Genomic DNA, 17744 nt, shown 5'->3' with positions numbered 1-17744 from the left:
CCATTAGAATGGATCCAATACCTGTTGACCTGCCAGCAAGCAGCTTCTAACCTGTATTTCTGGACAGAGGTGTAAAAGCCCCAGGGCACTTCGGACCCTGGGAAAAGGACTCAGCCACAGGATTGAGTCATTCGACGGCTGTGACTTGTGACCAGGGGGTTGGGCACAGAGCAGGTGTCCTGGGTCCTGCCTGGGGTCATAACGCAGAACGTGTGTGCAGGGAGGGTTCCAGGTGACTGGAGGCAGACAAACCACCTCTCTGAGGCCAGAGGGGAAGGAGGCTTGTCCCAGGTTACACGGAGCCCACCAGACACACCTCCTGACACCCAACATTCTAGGAATAGGACGGGGTGTCCAGGTTGGCACCGTCTAAGCTGTTTCTGAGCAAGAGCAGAAGCAAGGGCACTCCAAGGATGCAGCGCCCCTGGGTCGGAGAAGTCGGGGAGGGGTCCCTGCAGGAGGTGCGGCCCCACTCGCCCGGGTGATGGGCTGCCTTTCAGCAGGAGGACGTGGCAAAGCCGGAGTGGAGACGCCAAAGGGGCTGCACCTGCTTGGGAACAGGCCCGAGTCCCAGCTCATCCCTTCGACAGGGACCCTGAGCCAGCCTTTCTCTTGGGTCTCAGTTTCCCCTCCATCACATGGGGACCCCAGGGGTGGAAGTGTGGGCGTGGGATGTGGTGTGGGCGGTGATGTGTGGGAGCTGTGAGGGGCAGTAATGGGGAGCACCATGTTGAGGGTCCACATCTGCCCTTCCCCACCCCCAGCCTCATGCAAGGCCATCCGATGCTGCCCAGGTTAAGTCCTTGTCATCAGTATCACAGGTGCCCCGCGCATTGTTCGCAGGATTTCCAAGGCATCCTCTCATCTCATACCCATGACGCTCCCCAGAGTCACAGTGTCACCTTCACTTAACATGAAATGACTGAAGGTCAGAGAGAAGGACCTGTCTGTGTCCACTGCAGGTGACAGGTCCGTCCGACCCGGGAAACCATCCTCCATCCCCTCCAATGCTCTTACCGAGTGACCCTGGGACTTGGAGCAGCCTGTCCCCCAGAGCCCTTCCCAATGGGGGAGACAGCATCAGGCTCAGCCTCCCCGGACCCGCCCCCAACCCAGCAGTGCCCACATGCCCCCATTCTTCCCCTCCCTTCCCTCTCCCCTCAGCACCGTCTGCCCAGCCCCCTCCTGGGCCTCTTGGACCCCAGATTCTCTCCAGCCCCCCCCACTCTAAAGCAATCCAGGTACCCCCTGGCTCCAGTCTGCACTGGCTCCCTATTGCCCAAGAGATGTAACCTGAACCCAGTTACCTGTCTGAAAAGGGAGGCAGCCCTCACCAAAAGAGGGGAGCACCCCGGAAAGACTCAGGCGCAGGGACCAAGCCTGCCTGTCCCGGGAGAAGACCTCTCCCGGAGCTCGGCCTAAATAGCTGGCGGGTCATTGAGGTTGTCCCCACCACAGGCCCATCGCGCAGCTGGCTGGAACCACAAAGGAGAACAGAACTCACATAAAATGGGGGGGGGGGCTGCCCTGCTCCCTGGCAAGGACCTCTCTCCATGAGGTCGGGGGCTGGGCTTCTCTCTGAGCTGAGGTGCCAGGGGGAGCTGAGTGAGGTACGGGTGGCCACCCCCGGGTCAGGCCCTCACCTTGGCAAGCCTCCTTGCTTTCGGGCAGAGGGAGATGCCTAGAGAGCCGAGTGTGGGGGCCTTCTGGGGACCCGGAGAACTGCCAGCCCTCCCCAGCTGAGAAGCTCGGGCAGCTCAGAACACCAGCAAGCCAGCCACTTCCCACTGCACAAACGGGGTGACTGCTGCCCAGAGGGGGGCTGCTGGGAGGTGACACAGGAGGAGAAAGGGTCGCTCTGTACTCAGGTGAGGGGTGTCCCTCCTCACCACCCTCGGAGGCGGGGCTCATGTCCACTCGTCTCTGACGCTCAGGGAGGTGAAGTGACTCACCCAAGGCCACAGAGCCAGGGAGTGGTAGAGCAGAGACTCGAACCCTGGGCTCTGATGGGCCTGCTGATAATGTGGCCTGTTCTTTGGTGCTTGGAATTGCAAAGCCACTTGGCGGAAAACTTTCCCAAACGCAGGGGAACTGGCAGCCCAGAGGCGGATTCTCTTCCCGGGGAGTTCTGCCCACAGCGCAGTGGGTGGGTCTCAATGTCAAAGGCAGGAAAAGACAATCAACAGACCCGGCACCTTCTGGACCCCTCTACCCAGGCAGGGCCAGTCACTCAGACACTGTCCCCAGGCCTAGGGAGGGACTGATGGGGCCCCATTCTGCAGAGGAAGAAACCAAGCTTCGGTGGGGAGGGACCCAGCCACGCTCCGCCTCACCAAGGGGCAGAGCCAGGCCCCGAATCTGGGCGACTGTCAGGGCAGCACCTTCGCTGGACGTGGTGTGTGGGCTGGCAGGTGTGGGTGCAGCCGAGTCCCTGCTATAAATACGATGCTGACTCCCGGTAACCTTAGCCGGCCGGCTGCCGGCCCAGGCACGCGGCCGTGCACCCCAGGCCGATCCTCACGCCCTGACACGGTACCATGTCTTGCTGTTATTTTGTTGTTGTTGTTAATCCTCCCCCATGGTTATTTTTTCCATCGATTTTTAGAGAGAGTGGCAGGGAGGGAAGACATGAGAGAGAGAGAGAGAGAGAGAGAGAGAGACATCAATTATTTGTCTCCCACATGTACCTGGGATGAACCTGCAACCCAGGTACATGTCCTTGACTGGGAATCGAACCCACGACCCTTCCGTGCACAGGCTGACACTCTAATCGCAGAGCCACACCGGCCAGGGCATGGCCATGTTCTGTGACAGGCTCCACGTTGTTGTGGGCAGTGTTGAGCCACTGTCTCCAAAATGACGAGGTCTGAGGCTCAAACAGGCCTACGAGACCACCAACCCCCCTTAGGCGAGCAGGGTGGGACCTCCCGGAAGGGGCACCGAATCTGAGTTCTGCACCAACAAAGCCTGAGGAGCTGGGTTCGCATCCTCGCTTTACCACTCACCAGCTGGGCAACCTCAGGCAACGTGTTTGCTTCTCTGAGCTTCACTTTCCTGACCTACACAGGGGGTCCACCCCCTCCAGGCACTGAACAGTGTGTCCAGAATGGCCAGGACACAGGACACAGCAGATGACTGGGTCCCTGCATCTGCTCGGTGGGCCACAGCTCACTTGTTGGTTGAATAATAATAACAGCTACAACTGCTAACAATAAGCCTGACATTATTTTAAGAGCATTACATGCTTTCGGTCACTTAATCCTCCCTGGAACTTGAGGAGCTAACGTCCTATTATTGTCCCCATTCACAGACGAGGAAACTGAGGCATGGCGCCCTTGAGTAATCTTTCCAAGGTCACACAGGCAGCAGGTGGAGAGCTGAGACTTTTGCAGCTGTTGACAGGCCCAGGGATTGGTTCCTGAAAATAGGTACAAATATGTCACAGCAGCCTCTGGGCCCTGTCTGTTGTGCAGGGCAGGGATCCTAGAAAGACCTGGACTTCAGACAGCTCCCTCCAGGGGACCCCCATAAACAAACACGCTGCACCCGGGTGCTGTCTTCATTCTACCAACCAGGTTTTGTCGCAAACCCAGCCCATCAGAGACCAAAGGCCGTCACATGGCATCTTATAGATGGACAGCCAAGCCCTCAGCTCACCCAGGGTGACCTGCCCAGACAGGGTGGGTAGAGCCAGGATGGTGCACACAGGTCCCCAACCCAGGTGACCCTCTTCTGAACAGTGAAAGGGCAGTGAAGGCTCCTCCCAGCCTCCTGGACACACACAGACGCACACACACAGACGCTGGGGCCCGGTCCATGGCCCCAGCCGGCTAAATATTGTCCCAGCCATCCTGAAATACCCATCTCCACAGGGTGGCTTTACTAGCTGCTAAAAGCAGGGCCGTGTCCCTGGTGGAGGGAAGGAGCTATTCCGGGTTCGTGTCAGGTGTGGACAGAGCCGGCCAGAAAGGGCCTGTCTGCTGCACCCCCCCCCCCACGCTGGCTCCTCGGCCTCCACAGCCGGCGGACAATTCCTGGCAGCCAGGGCCACTGGCGCCCGGCGGAAGAGGGCGGGTCAGGCCAGGTTTGTCCGTGTCCCCCTCCCCAACACACACACACTGTTCCAAATCTGACTCGGCCAGGCCCAGGCATCGGGACTGTCCATCAGACACCGTTCAGGGTGGGGACATACCACTAGCACCCACAGCCCAGCCCCGGACCCCCGGGACAGCTTGACGAGCCCACGATTCTCTCCAGTGGTGTTTCTCCCCACTGAGTCCATGGCCCTGCAGCCTCTTAGGCATGGTGACCCGGCTGGAGGGACTGGAACAGGACACACGGGCCCCGCAGCCCTGGACTCCTGCCCAGACTCCCACGGGATGCTTCCGCGAAGGCATCACGGCCCCCCCCCCCACCGCACACCCGGCACCGGCAGACGTTTGCACAGGTTACTATGGTTACTCTTCACTACCACCTGTGGCCAGGGACCGTTACCACGGTTCCCTTTACACCTGGGGACACTGAGGCTCAGAGCCATTAAGCCACCTGTCCAAGGTCACCAAGTTGGAAGAGAAGAACTCAGGATTCGAACCTGGCAGCCCCACCCGAGTCCTCGATGGGCCCCCGGGGATACACGGTCATCGCCCCTGCTCCACGAGGCCAGGGCAGGGGCATGTCCACATCGCAGTTTGTCTTCAACTGGAGGAGCCAGGGACTCGGCAGCCGGTCCCCACCACAGCCCCTCAGCAGGGGCAGGTCAGGGGGCATGCAGGCAGACCCAGCATCTGGTCGTCCCTGCCTACTTGTGTCCCTGGCTGTCTCCAAACTAGGACAGCCTTGTCCTGGCAGGTCAGGGGCTCAGAACCTCCCACGGGTCTCAGACCTTTGGGGACTCGGATAAGCTCCCTCTTCAGAGAAGTGTTCTCACGCACTCACTGCCGGCAGCTCCGGGCCCCTGGCACCCTGAGCCCACCCAGGCGCCCAGCGGCCCCCTAAGCCCCGCCGCGAGGGGCCCGCTCTGGACGCCTGGCTGACGGGGGGGTTTGTAGCGCACAGTTTCCTGCGGCAGCCCCACCGGGAAGCGGGGGTGGGGGTGGGTGGCAGAACTTAGCTCTAAAGTCAAACTGCCCCTTCCAGGAGCACACACACCCCCCCGCCCCCAGGCATCAGGCTAGGAGGAAGGGGTCCAGCCCCAGGGCTGCCTGCAGCCTGGGGGGGGGGGGGCGGGCAGTGCTCTCTGGGAGCAGCGGCCTTTACTGTGCAACCGGACCTGTAGTGGGTAAATATAGCGCTGCCACTCACCGGCTGAGGGGCCCTCGCCGTCCGACATGGTGCAGGAGAGGCGCCGGCAGCCAGCCACCGGCCTGCAGGGACGCTCGGAGCACTCCCGGCTGTCACCCACCTGGTGGGGCTTGGGGCTGCCGGCCCTGCTTTCGTCCAGTCCCCAGGCAGTGTCCCGCCCCACCAGCCCGGCCACCCCCCCCCCCATGCTGGGCTGGGCAGATAAGAACTGCTCCAGTGCCAGGAGCCCGCGCGATTGGTGGATAAATCTGGGCACTGCCCTCCCTGCCCGGGCCCCTCTCTCTCTTCTCTCTCTTCCCTGTCTCTCTCTCTTTCTCTTTCTCTCGGCAGCCTCTGAATGGTGCCTGAGAAACTGCGACACTTCTGGGTGTCCGGTCAGTCCCCCAAAACTCAGCCCCAGTCCTGGGGAACCCAGAATGCCTGCACACTCTCTCCCTGGGATGGTTCCACCCGGCGTTTGTGGACACTGAAGAGAAAGAACGAGGGACACCACTGGGTATGTGCCCATGCCGGGTTGTGCTCTTCACAGCAGCTGTGACCAGTGTCTCCATGTCACAGGCAGGGCTAAGTGACCCACCCAAAGCCACCTGGCCAGTGAGGGGTGTGGCTGGAGCTTGCTGGTGCTGAAGGGTCCCTGAGCCTCAGCGAAGTGACCTCGGGGAATGGCATTCCTGACAAGTGGCAGCAAATCCATCTGCACTGACACCTGCTCAGCGACCTGGGCAGTGAAGGCGGGAGGGCTGGCTGGTGCTTCCACAGGAACTCTGGCTGGTGCTTCCACAGGAACTCCCTTCCCGAGACCAAGAGGGGAGTCACACCCGCCCTCACACAAAAAGCTAAGAAATTCAATCCTGGGCGGTGGTTCCAGGCCTCTGGGCCTTCATGCTGCTCCCTTGGGCAGGAATTCCCTGTGCTCCCCATCTCTCTGGGAAGCCTTGTGCGACTGCCCCTGAAGGTGGGCCAGGGACCTCTGCTCTGCTCACTTTTGCCTCACTGTGGTCAGTGCCTGGTCCTGGCTGTGTCCACCTCTTGGTTGGTTTTTGCAGTTCTGTGTGGTACTGAGCTCACTGTCACTGGAGGTATGTAAGCAGGGCTGGACAGCCACTGGGTGGGGACACAGTGGAGGGAGTTCAGGCATCAGGTGGGTTTAGATTAAATGGCTTTGGAGTCCCTCTCGAGTGACCGCCTTGCCCTGGTTTCCCTGGGCCTCCCCCTGTTCTGGCCCTGAAAGTCCTGCGTGCATCCTGGAGACCTGTGTACCGAGCACACCAGGACTGTTGGTCATCCCGGGTCCCTCCCACCGGACATTGGATATTAAGTGAGAAAATAAAAGACAAAGCCAGACTGGAAGAGTCTCTGGAACCCTAGAACCCCACCCGCTCCACCGCAGAAATGCCCTCCTCCCTTCCCAGACCTCTCCCGGGGGAGGGTCAGGGGAAAGCCCTGTGCCCAGGCCTGCGCCTAGGACAGAGTGAGGGAAGAAGTGGAGGAGGACTCTCACCTTGGTCTCAGGTTTCCGGGATTAACTGAGATGGTGCCCAGGCCTCTGCAAGTGCCGGGAAGGGGCACCCAGGAGCCCTGGAGCTGGAGCAAGTTCAGGAAGGGGGGTGGGGGAGACCTGCCTTGCTGGTGGCCTACGGGCAGGTGGCGGGTCCTCTCTTGCCTATCTCCACGTCTGGAGAGCACAGTGGGCACCTCCTGTGTGCCCGGCGCTGGGCAGGCTCTGGGCAGGAGGCACTCAGTCCTGCCTCCAGACACGCATGTTCCCACAGGGGCCCGTGGCCAGTCTTGGGTGCCCTCCTGCAGCCCTGCTCTGGGCTCCCTGGCGGGGGCTCAGGACCAGAGCCAGAAGACCATGGTGTTAGATGGGCCTGGGTCCAATGCCCCCTCCACCAGCCCTCCCGGGGACGGCGACAAGCCTGGCCCCAGCCTCGGCTTCTCACCTGGAAATGGGAGGGTGACACCTTCGGGCTGTGCTGCAGATGAGCACCAGGGCTGACGCGTCAGAGGGCGTGCCACCTCCCACCCTGCAGCCAGTGTGTCTGTCTGCCCCGAGTCCCACCCAAACAGGCCCAGAGTCCTCCGGCTGGAGCCGGCTTCCTGTGCACAGGCCACTTCCCCTTCCTGCCTCTGGCCCCAAGTCCCTTCCTGTTTTCTTTATTGTGGGAACATGTGTTGGGGAAAAAATAGCTTGATTCCTTTGCTCCTGAGGTCACTGAAGCAGCCATGGGCCTACTGTGTGTGTGTGCAAACACGTGTGTGCCAGTGAGCATATGTGTGGGTGTGAACATGTATGCATGAGGCTATGTGTATGCACGTGAAAATGTGTATGTGTGTGCACATGTGTGAGTGTGGGTCCGGGTTTGTGCAAGTGAACATGTGTGTGTGACAATGTGTGTGAGTGTGCATGAGTGTAGGGGGGGGTGTCTGCCCAGCCCATGTGCACTTGTATAGGCATGTGCAGGGGAGCATGTATACATGGTGTAGGAACAGGTATGCGCGTGTGGGTGTGTGTACATGTGGTGGGTAAACACACACATGTGCCCTCTGGTTCCTGCCAGCTCATCCTGCAGCTTTGACTGTCCAGCCAGCCGTTGGTGTCCCTGTTGTGGGCACTGAGACCTGGCATGTCTGACGCCATCTCCACAACTCAGTGGGCATGACGATGGGCAGCCCACGGGGCTCGCAGGCTTGGGGTCAGAGGAGGAAGGGTAGGGCAGTGGCTGGGGCAAGGACTGTCGCACGGACAGACCCTGGAGGGGAGCCGGGAGCCCAGGCAGGACCAGGGGCAGGTGCAGACACGGAAGAGCCAGTGAGGGGCTGGGGCTCCAGGGGTGAACCGTGGCGGGAGGTGGGCTGCCTGTGGGGCCTAGCGGTTGGCAGGAGTTGGGGCACAGGACAAGCAGAATGCCAATGTACTAAACGGCAGGGGACCAGCCTGAGCTGGGCCCTCTGAGCCCTTCTCTGAGTCAGTGGTTTGAGGGAAGCTGCCGTCCCACTTCCCAGAGGAGGCCACTTGCCTGGGTGCCATAGGCTCAGCACCCCGCCCGCACCCCACCCCCGAGCTCCCACACTGCTCAGCCAGCACCAGTCAGGGTAGCAAGGGTCCCAGGAGGGACCAGGGAGAACAGGGCTGGCCTGACCCAAGCTGAGAAGGGCGTCTGAGCCAGGCAGGGTCAGGGTGGAGGCTCCGCTTCCCGCCCGCTGGCCGCTGCTCATCCCACATTTACACGGACTCCGGCTGGGCCTCAGGGGTCCCATACCCTCACCCCCCAGGAACACCCAGTGCATCTCAGGACTCGCTCCTGGCTGGGGACCCCCTGCTGAGGACTCCATCTTCCTGGGCCTTGCGTATGCCCTGTAAATAAAGCAGGACAGTCTCAGACCGTGAGCCTCACCTGGGGCCTCAGGGCCATGACTCGAAGAAGGACCATGATGTCTACACTAGGTGGACCCAGGCCTCCTGGGTGGGTGGCCTTGGGCAGGCCACCTCACCTCGCTGGACGTCGGAGTGAGGATGGAGTGTACCATGCACAGCAGGGGATGGGCGCCTGTGGGCCTGTGAAACTTCCCGGGGCCGTCTGGTTACAACAGACGCCTCCTTACAGCTCGGGTCAGAGCACACACACCCAGGTACACGCAGCCCAAGACACCAGACACAGACCCCGAGACCCCTACTCATGGCTGCATTCCTGACACAGACAGACAGAGACAGGAGACCACAGAAACACAGAGATATGGAGGACATGAGCGGACACACGCAAGCTCACCTACACACATGCACAGAGGGCTCACACACATGCACGGGCTCACACACGCACACACGTGGGCTTGCACATATACACTCCGGCACACCCAGGCCCCGTCCAGCCCAGGCCCCTGAGCTGATGGCCACGTGGGTGGCCTTGGGGGAGCCCCCAGTCTCTGGGCTCCTAGCCAGCAGAGCGGCCTGTCCAGCCGCTCTGGGTGTCCCTGAAGTGTGAGGGTGTGGACAGCTCCTGGGTTCCTTGGGGCAACCCCCTCACCTCTGTGTGGGGGCCAAAGAGCTGCTGTCATCTGGTGTGTGAGTGGCGTGGGGGTGACCAAGGGACATGGAGGCTCCTGGGCTCCCAGGGACAGCGGCCCCATCTCTTGGGCCTTGTCCATAGAAAGGGGCCCACGGAAGGCCACTCCATAGGTGAGCATCATCGTGGCTCTCATCACGGACCCTTCCTCACCCAGGGTCCAGGCCACCCCAAGGGCTTGGACGGGGCTCCTCCCATGGTGGGCATGGGGGAGCCCTGCTGCAGTTGCTGTCATCATCCTCTCTGTGCCCCCCGAAAGCCGAACCAGCAGAGAAGCTGGGTCTGAGAGGGAGAGGGAGGGGAGGCGAGCCCTTTGCCCCTGGGTGCCCAGCACAGACTCTGGGACCCTCCACACCCCACTAGGAGGCCAGGCTCTTCCCTCAGGAAAGGTTCCAGCGCCCCCGCCCCGCCTGGCCTCCTGCCCCTGGCCCATGGGGCAGCCTCCTGGGCAGGCCTGGGAGCTGAGCACCTCCTGAGCTCAGGCCTCCTCGGGCCCCCAGCCTTTGAGTGCCCCCCGAGGGGCTGGCAGACTTGCCCCTGGCTCCGCAGGCTGCCTCCCACCAGGGGTCTGGACCGCCAGGAGGGGCTGCAGAAGGTGGGCAACACCAGGGGGTGAGCCCGGTCTCCTCCAGCGGGAAGGACTTGCCCAGAGGCTGTTCCCAGAGGGAGTTGAAGGCCCCAGGCCAAGGAAGGCCGGGACTCCATCCGTCCCACCCTGTCCCTGATTCAGAGAAGTGACCTTCCTGCCAGAAATACCCCCAGCGTCTGCCCCTCCCTGGGCTGGGGGTATTTTTGGACACCCAGGGGAGATGCCGGAGGCTGTCTGGAGCCCAAGGGTGAGGTCCGGGAAGATATGTGGATGTAGGAGTCACCCGCCCCAGGGGTGTTGAGACCTTCGGGTCCGGTCGTCAGGAAGCCTGCTAGGGACACAGGATCCTCTCCTGGAGGGCAGCAGGCACCCACACAGAGAGAGAGGGGGTGAAATACCAGGAGAGCCGCTAGCCTGAGCCCCTCCCACCCTGCCCTGACGTCCCCTCCAGGTGACCCCGTCTCCACCGAGTCATCCAGGAAACCCCCCCACACACACTGTGTGCAGGCCGCCTGGGCTGGACCTTCCTGACTCTGGACCAGTGTCAAGGGCACCATGCCCATTTGGTCAAGACAACCAGGAGGGGCCAAGCCCATCCAGAACCTTCCCAGGTGGGCAACTAACGGTGGTTTTCCGCCCACCCATGTTGGCTGCAGGGCCACCAGGTGACTGCAGAGCCAGCTTCCTGTCCCAGCACCCAGAGCAAAGAGGTGGGTGGGGGAGCCTCTCACCGACCAGGCTGGGCCATCTTCTCACCTTGGCCCAAGTAAGCTAAGCCTCCCGAGGCCTTGCCCCCAGCCAGATCTGGGCCACAAACCACCGGGAGGGTCCCTGTCACCAGCCTCCAGGCCCCTGCAGCCGAGGGCATGGGAGGTGGCTTCCACTCTTTGCAAAGAGCATTTTAAGCGTTAAAGCAGCTCAGCTCTGCGCACCACCGGGCATCCCCAGCCCTCCCGGGCAGCCTGCACCCACCCGCCTCTGTGCGCTCCTCCTGCCCGCCCTTTCCGGTGAGCCCCTTCCCGACAGCCCCACCGCCGGGCCCAGGTCCAGGCCCATCGCCAGGATGAGCGACGGCGAAATGAGGAGGAATCACTGCACCCCCGCCTGCGTGACAGCGCTCCTACGACCCGCACCAGCCGCCCGACCCTCCGTGCCTCGGTGGCCCCATCCGTGAAATGGGGACAGTGATGCCCTCCTCCCCACTCTACCCCAGGGGTCAGTAGATACCTCACACTTCCCGCGCCTGCATCGCGTGGGGTTTGCACCCTCTCGCTCCGCCCCCTCCTCCTGGAGACTAAGCTTGGGGAGCCTCCAGTCCCTCCCTGGACCCTGTGTGGGTGTGGGGCGCCAAAGCACAAATCGGAGCCCTGCGGAGCTGCGCCACCGTGTGGTTCTTCTAGGAATTGCACCGCCTGGCCACCCACACAAGTTCTTCCCAGGTGACAGTAATAAAGCCGCCACCCCCAGGTCCGCGGCACTGACGCTGACAGGCTCCATGCTAAGCACGATCCATGTAGAACGCTCTTAATTCTCCCACCAACCTTAGGATATGGGTCCTATTATTTGTTCTCCATTACAGATGAACTGAGGCCTAAGCCCCATAACCCGTGACAAATAGGGTAGGATTTGACCTAGGAGGTCCAGCTGCAGGGCCTTGTTTTTTATCCCATCCATTTTGCCTGGTCCCAGGGGTTCGAACCAGCCCTCTGCACATTGGGGTCTCTGGGGGTGGGGAGGGAGCATTAAAAAGAGAAGTTTCCGGTCCCCACCCTATACATAGACCGATCCAGCTGGCCCAGGTGACTGTCTATGCAGCCAGGTCTGAGAGCCATCTGCTCACAGAAAGCCTGTTTAAAAAAACAAAACCAAACAAAACAATTTTAAAATTGATTTTAGAGAGAGAGGCAGGGGGAGAGAGAGATAGATAGAAACATTAATAAGAGAGAACAGCCCTGGCCGGTTTGGATCAGCGGTTGGAGCATCGGCTTGCGGTCCAGAGAGACCCGGGTTCAGTTCCCACTGAGGGCGCGTGCCTCGGTTGTGGTTTGTCCCCGGCCCTGGTTGGTTGGGCAGGTGGCAGCCACTCGATGTGTCCCATTCACGTCGATGTTTCTCTCTCTTTCTCTCTCTCTCTCTCCCCCACTCTATCTGAACAAAAAATGGAAGGGTGTCCTCAGGTGAATAAATAAATAAATAAATGAGAACATCAATTGGCCACGTCCTGCACACCCCTCACTGGGGATCGGGCCCACAACCTGTGCATATGCCCTGACTGGGAATCGAACCGGCGACCTCCTGGTGTATGGGTTGACGCTCAACCACTGAGCCACACCGGCTGGGCAGAAAGCCTGTTTATTTTATAAGAGGCAGCAGCTCAGGAGGGCCAGGATGGGCACACTGACCCCCAGAGACAACAGCAGACCCAGGGTTCTAGCACCTCATCTCCAGCCCTGGGTTTCCACACTCAGAGGCAAGCCCAGGCCTGCAGTGACCTGGCTTGTTGAGCTTGTGGGAGGTCACTGAGTGCTAAGAGCCAGGGGTCTGAGTCCTGAGTCCTCTACGGCCTGGCTGTGTGTTGTGGTCTTGACTGTCTCATCTGTGAAATGGGCCATACTCTGAAGGATCTGCAGAAATAGTGATGGGAAGGCTCAGGCTCCGCAAGGGACAGATATTTCTAACTCGGGGGGTGGTAAAGGCAAGTTTCCAGAATGAGCTAGCCCCTCCAAGCCCTTCCAAAAAGTGCCAAGTTGTGCCCCTGCGGTGCTGGGCCTTGTGGCCTATGGACAATGCCGTCCTGTGGGCGCCAGGACCCGCCATGGCAGGAAGCAGAGGGCATGGAGTGAGGGGCGGGCGTTGGGGGCCTGGTGTGGGTGGCTGGCGCGCTGGTATGTGGAGGGATTATGGTGGGGGGCATGGAGTTTGTGGGGTGTGGCCTGCTGTGTGACTGTCGGGGGAACTGCAGGGGGCGGGTGAACTTCAGAGAGTGCCTGCAGAGGACAGGAGGGTCACAGCTGGACAGGTTCTGGGAGCAGTGCGGGGCTGAGGGCCCAGGCATGAGACAGGAGACAGCGGCGTCTGAGCGGCCATGAGAAAGCGCTGCTCCCAGGCCGGGCCTGGGTTTGGCCATGCAGCTGGGGGCGGAGCCCGGGCACACCAGTCTCAGAGCCACAGAAGGTTCTGGGCTCCCCAGGCAGGGAACTGGAAACAGAGAGGGTGGGGGAGCTGAATAAGAGCCAGGCGAGTGCCCAGCTCTAGAGGCTCAGGTGAAACCTCCCAGCCCGGGCCGGGGCCCAGCTCCAGTCCAGTCCACCCCTGAGCATGTCCCTTCCTCCCCAAGCCTCAGTGTCCCGTCCGCTACCTGGGAAGACCCTCGGCGCAGCTGTTAAGACTGCAGCAGGGACAGAGGAGCCAGTCGGTGCCGTATGGCAAAGGCTGGCCCAAACCTACTCCCCCCCGGGTCAGGGGCACCTTTCCGGGCACATACCCCAGGCAGTGGGCAAGGGCGTGTGGTTCTCTTTGCACAACGACATACTCCCAAGTGCTCGAGGAGAGACTCGGGCCAGCTTTTCCTTGGATGGGCCAATATTTACTGTTCCTTGGCCACCCCAAGGCCCTGGGGAGGAAGGGACAGCTTCTTCACCCCTGCACCATTGTGAGGGTTACAGTCCCGCCATCTGGTTGGGGGGCAGCACTGTGCCAGTAGATGAAGAGGATGTCATGGGCATGAGGCCAGGCACCCAGGTGCTTGGCTCCACCAACCGCCCCCCTGAGGGGACCGGGGCCTCCAGCCTCTGGGAGTCAGGAGCAGACTAGACGGCACAGGCCCCAGGGCTCCCGACCCTCTCAGTCACTCACAACCCCGCTGACAATCCCAACCTCACACCCCGCCCAGGAGCGTGGCCCACACATAACAAGGGGACAGCGTCTGCCAACACGGGACCCTCCCAGTGAGTCGGCCGCTTTCTCCCAAGGGGACAGTGGCTGGGCCTCTCCAGGGGCAGCTTTCAGAGCTGTGTCAGCCCTCAGAGACACCAGCCTCCACGTCGCCCCATTCTACAGACGAGCAAACTGAGGGCAGAGCACCCTGGCCTGGGCTGGCCGATCATTCATGCAGTCAACACATATTTATTGAGCATCGACTCTGTGCCAGACCCTCGGTGGGCACGGGGGCCCGTGCCTGAGGCACTCACAGCCTGGCAAGGCGGTCAGTCACTTCAGAGGACACTCACGATACAGTGGTCAGTGTGATGTTAGAGGTAGCACAGGTGACCAAGGGAGCACAGAGGAGGGGCCCCTGGCCCGGCCGGGGGTGGCAGGGAGGGCTTCCTGGAGGAGGTGACAGCTGAGGGGCTTCAGGGCGTAAGCAAGAGTTAGGGTGTCTGGCAGAGGGGGTGGCCTGTGCAAAGAGGTGGTAGGGAGAAGAGGGTACATCTGGGTGGCAGCTGGGGTTAGGCAGAGGCTGGTCCAGGAAGGGCAGTGGCGTTAGCAGCAGACAGGGAGCTCTGAGGGGCATGAAGCAGGAGGAGGCTGGCAGAGGGCCCTCTGGGAGCCAGCATGGAGGGTGCCCCCAAGGAAGAGGACAGGGGAGCAGGGTGGGTGGCAATGGGATGCAGAGGAGGGTGGGCGTGGCCCCTGCCCACGGAGTCTGAGTCTGCCCAGGCGCCCTCAGCAGGGCGGGGGCGGGGGCGCGGGCTGCCAGCCCCGGGGCCGCAAGGTGCAGAGCACAGGGTCCAGCGGCTTGAGTGTGGCCTGTTCCTGCAGCCCGAACCGCTGCCCGGGCACCAGCCGGAACTCCAGCCTCTGCAGCAGCTTGGCCATGACCACCTTCACTTCCATCTGTGCATGTGGGGTGGGGAGAGCGGGGGTCAGTGAGCACGAACGCCATGGCCGCTGGGTCCCACCCCCGGCCCAGGGCGGCCAGAGCAGGCTCTGACCTGTGTCCTGCCTCCAGACAGGACACCACCCCTGCAGCTGCTTCTGCAGCCCGGCCTCCTACCTGAGCGAACTGCTGCCCGATGCAGGAGCGGGGGCCCAGAGAGAAGGGGAAGTAGGTGAACCTCGGCCTGCAGGGAGAGAGGCGTCGGGCGGCCACCCCGCGGCGGCCACGCTGGGTTTTGCACACACTGGACATAGCAGCTGCCTTTGCTAAGCTCTGGCTCAGCATTTTCTCACTACTCTTCCCTGAGCCTTCTGGAAGGAGCTGTGCTTCTCCCCATTTCACAGGTGGAGGAACTAAGGCTCAGAGGGCAAAGCAACTCGCCCAAGGTCCCACGTCCCTCCCTCATGTGGCCGGTCACCGTCCAGTTCTGGGCAGTCCGGGTTGGACTCAGGGGTCTGTCCCTGGAGCCTGGCTCCCCACCGCTGCGTCAGCACTGGAGGGCATTCTCTCCCACGGCACCCTCCAGAGGGAGCCATTCGTACTCCCATTTCTCAGATGGGAATATCAAGGCCAAAGGAGGTGTGGCCAGTAATCACAGGGCCTCCCAGTATAAGGGACTGGTTCTAAGCATGGGCTCTAGCAGCAGCCTGAGCTGGACTCCAGCCCCAGCTCTGCCACTCGCTGGCTGTACGCCCTTGGGGTGGTTACCTAACCTCTCTGAGCTGTGATTTCCTCCCCCATGCACGGGGCACGATGGGGACCCCTCTCACTGATCTGGAAGGCTGCATGGGCTTGGCGGGCATAGGCAGCTCCGACCAGGGGCCACCGAGACCGCCCTTCTCCTGCCGGGCCTCCACTTGGACAGCTCAAAGACAGACTTACTTGGGTGCTTTGGGGCTGAAGCGATCCGGGTTGAAAGTCAGCGGGTCCTCAAAGTATGTGTCCATCCGGCCCATGACGTAGGTGCTGAACTGCCAGGCAGAGGGTGGGCTTGTCTCTGGTCCCAAGGATTGGTCCCCTCATACCTCCCCCACCTGCCGCAGCCACCCAATGGAGTAGAGCAGTCCCCCAAGCCCCCACTCCTCCCCCCACCCCCCATCTCCCACCCACCCATCTGGGCCAGTGTGGAGTCCCCCTGGCCCCTGGAAAGTCCAAGAGGGAAAGAGGGGCAGCCAGTGTGCCATGACCACCAGCTGGCGTGTGGCATCGTCCCATGCTTGGCACGACGCATGGGAGAGCTACTCTGACCCCTATTTGACAGATGAGGAAACTGAGGCTCAGAGAGGTTCATGACTTGCCAGTCACCTGACAAGTAGGTGACCAAACAGAATCAAACTCAGGTCTGCTGCAGGGCATCTTTCTGTGGGTCCTGAGAGCTGGTGCTATGCCAAGTCTCTTCAACACCGGGCTTGCTTGGGGGGTGGGGAGCTGCAGATTCTCAGGGGCCTTTCCCCTGCCTTCAGGGAGCTCCCGAGGAACAGGACGCTCCGTGCCCCGGACCCAGGGGCCACGCACGCCCCCACGACCGGGCCGGGTGCCAGCCTCAGCCTCTATAATGCACAAAGTTTGTCTCTGAGCCGCTCTGCCCGGCTCTGCTCGAGAGTCCAGGGCCGCTACGGGGGAGGAAGAGCCTGGAACTGAGCTCCGAAAAGTGAGTGGGAGCGTAAGGCAGGCAGGGGCCTCAGGTCAGCGAGGGCTGCCGACCCCGGGCCAGGGGCTTTTGCCGGACACGTGATGTACATTATCCTGCTGGCTGTTCTCAGTAAACTGCAACCACCACCCCATCTTGCGAGGATGGCACTGAGGCCCGGAGATTCCGGGTCTTGCCCCATGCAGCGGGGAGCCTAGGTCTGCCCCCTCGAGGCCCAAGGGGGTGCGCACCTGGGTTGAGAGTCAGCCGCAGGGCCCCACCTTGCCAGGTGAGACGGTCATTACAGAGGGTAGTAATGGTACACAGGTGTTTAAAAAGGCAGATAAACAGAATAAAAGGCTGGCCGGTGTGGCTCAGTGGTTGAGCGTCGACCCAGGCACCAAGAGGTCATCAGTTAGATTCCCGGTGAGGGCACATGCCCAGGTTGTGGGCCCGATCCCCAGTGGGGGGCATGCAGGAGGCGGCCAGTCAATGTTCTCTCCCATCGATGTTTCTCTCTCTCCCTCTCTTTCTAAAATCAATAAAGAAAAAAACAAACAGAATAAAAACCACACATGGATGAAGCTTTGAGACACGCGGAGAAGGCGTGGCCCAGCCCTGGGGAAGGGGGCTCCGAGATGGGCGGGAATCATGGCGTTCGCCTTCATAAAAATGAAAACAAACATGGGTCCTGTATGGGCTGGACTGTGTCCCCCTAAAATTCCCATCTTGAAGTCCTAACCTCGGAATGTGACTATATCTGGAGACAGTGTCTTTAACGTGGTAATTAAGTTAACGCGGGGGCCCTGGCCAGTTTGGCTCAGCGGTTGGAGCGTCGGCCTGCGGTCCAGAGAGACCCGGGTTCGGTTCCCGCTAGGGGCATGTACCTCGGTTGCAGTTTGTCCCCGGCCCTGGTTGGTCGTGCGGGTGGCAGCCACTCGATGTGTCCCTTCACGTCGATGTTTCCCTCCCTCTCTCTTCCTCTCTCTCCCTCCCACTCTGTCTGTACAAAAAAATGGAAAAATGTCCTCGGATGAGGATTAAAAAAAAAAAAGTTAACGCGGGGTCCTCGGGGTGGGCCCTCACCCAGCTTGGCTGGTGTCCTAGATGAAGGGCGATTCGGACACAGACACACACAGAGGAGGTCGTGAGGGCAGGGAGAAGATGGCCATCTGCAAGCGAGGCGACAGGCCCGGAGCATGCGACCCCGCCCACCCCTCGCTGCGGGACCTGCGGCCTCGGGAACTGAGCCACGGTGTCTGCTGCGCGAGCCGTCTGGGC

The 17744-nt window shown here is 61.4% G+C and overlaps 2 protein-coding genes across 2 annotated transcripts in view; both read right to left on the bottom strand.

The window, feature by feature from the left end:
* EML1 (EMAP like 1) overlaps window positions 1–5411 on the bottom strand; it is a 173094-nt gene extending 167683 nt beyond the window's left edge. The window contains exon 1 of the mRNA XM_036279861.1: window positions 5302–5411. Within this exon, the coding sequence (XP_036135754.1) occupies window positions 5302–5329 (28 nt within the window). The 5' untranslated portion in view covers window positions 5330–5411. The remainder of the gene's footprint in view (window positions 1–5301) is intronic.
* Window positions 5412–14063: 8652 nt separating this feature from the next.
* LOC118635840 (cholesterol 24-hydroxylase) overlaps window positions 14064–17744 on the bottom strand; it is a 30730-nt gene continuing 27049 nt past the window's right edge. The window contains exons 13-15 of the mRNA XM_036270811.1: window positions 15716–15804; window positions 14951–15017; window positions 14064–14790 (exon numbers count right to left, since the gene is read on the bottom strand). Of these exons, the coding sequence (XP_036126704.1) occupies window positions 14620–14790; window positions 14951–15017; window positions 15716–15804 (327 nt within the window). The 3' untranslated portion in view covers window positions 14064–14619. The remainder of the gene's footprint in view (window positions 14791–14950; window positions 15018–15715; window positions 15805–17744) is intronic.

This window comes from Molossus molossus, unplaced genomic scaffold (assembly GCF_014108415.1).
Source record: "Molossus molossus isolate mMolMol1 unplaced genomic scaffold, mMolMol1.p scaffold_m16_p_1, whole genome shotgun sequence".
NCBI classification, from domain to species: domain Eukaryota; kingdom Metazoa; phylum Chordata; class Mammalia; order Chiroptera; family Molossidae; genus Molossus; species Molossus molossus.
The sequence above is the reverse complement of the archived record's forward strand: the minus strand, read 5'-3'. Positions and strand labels throughout refer to the sequence as shown.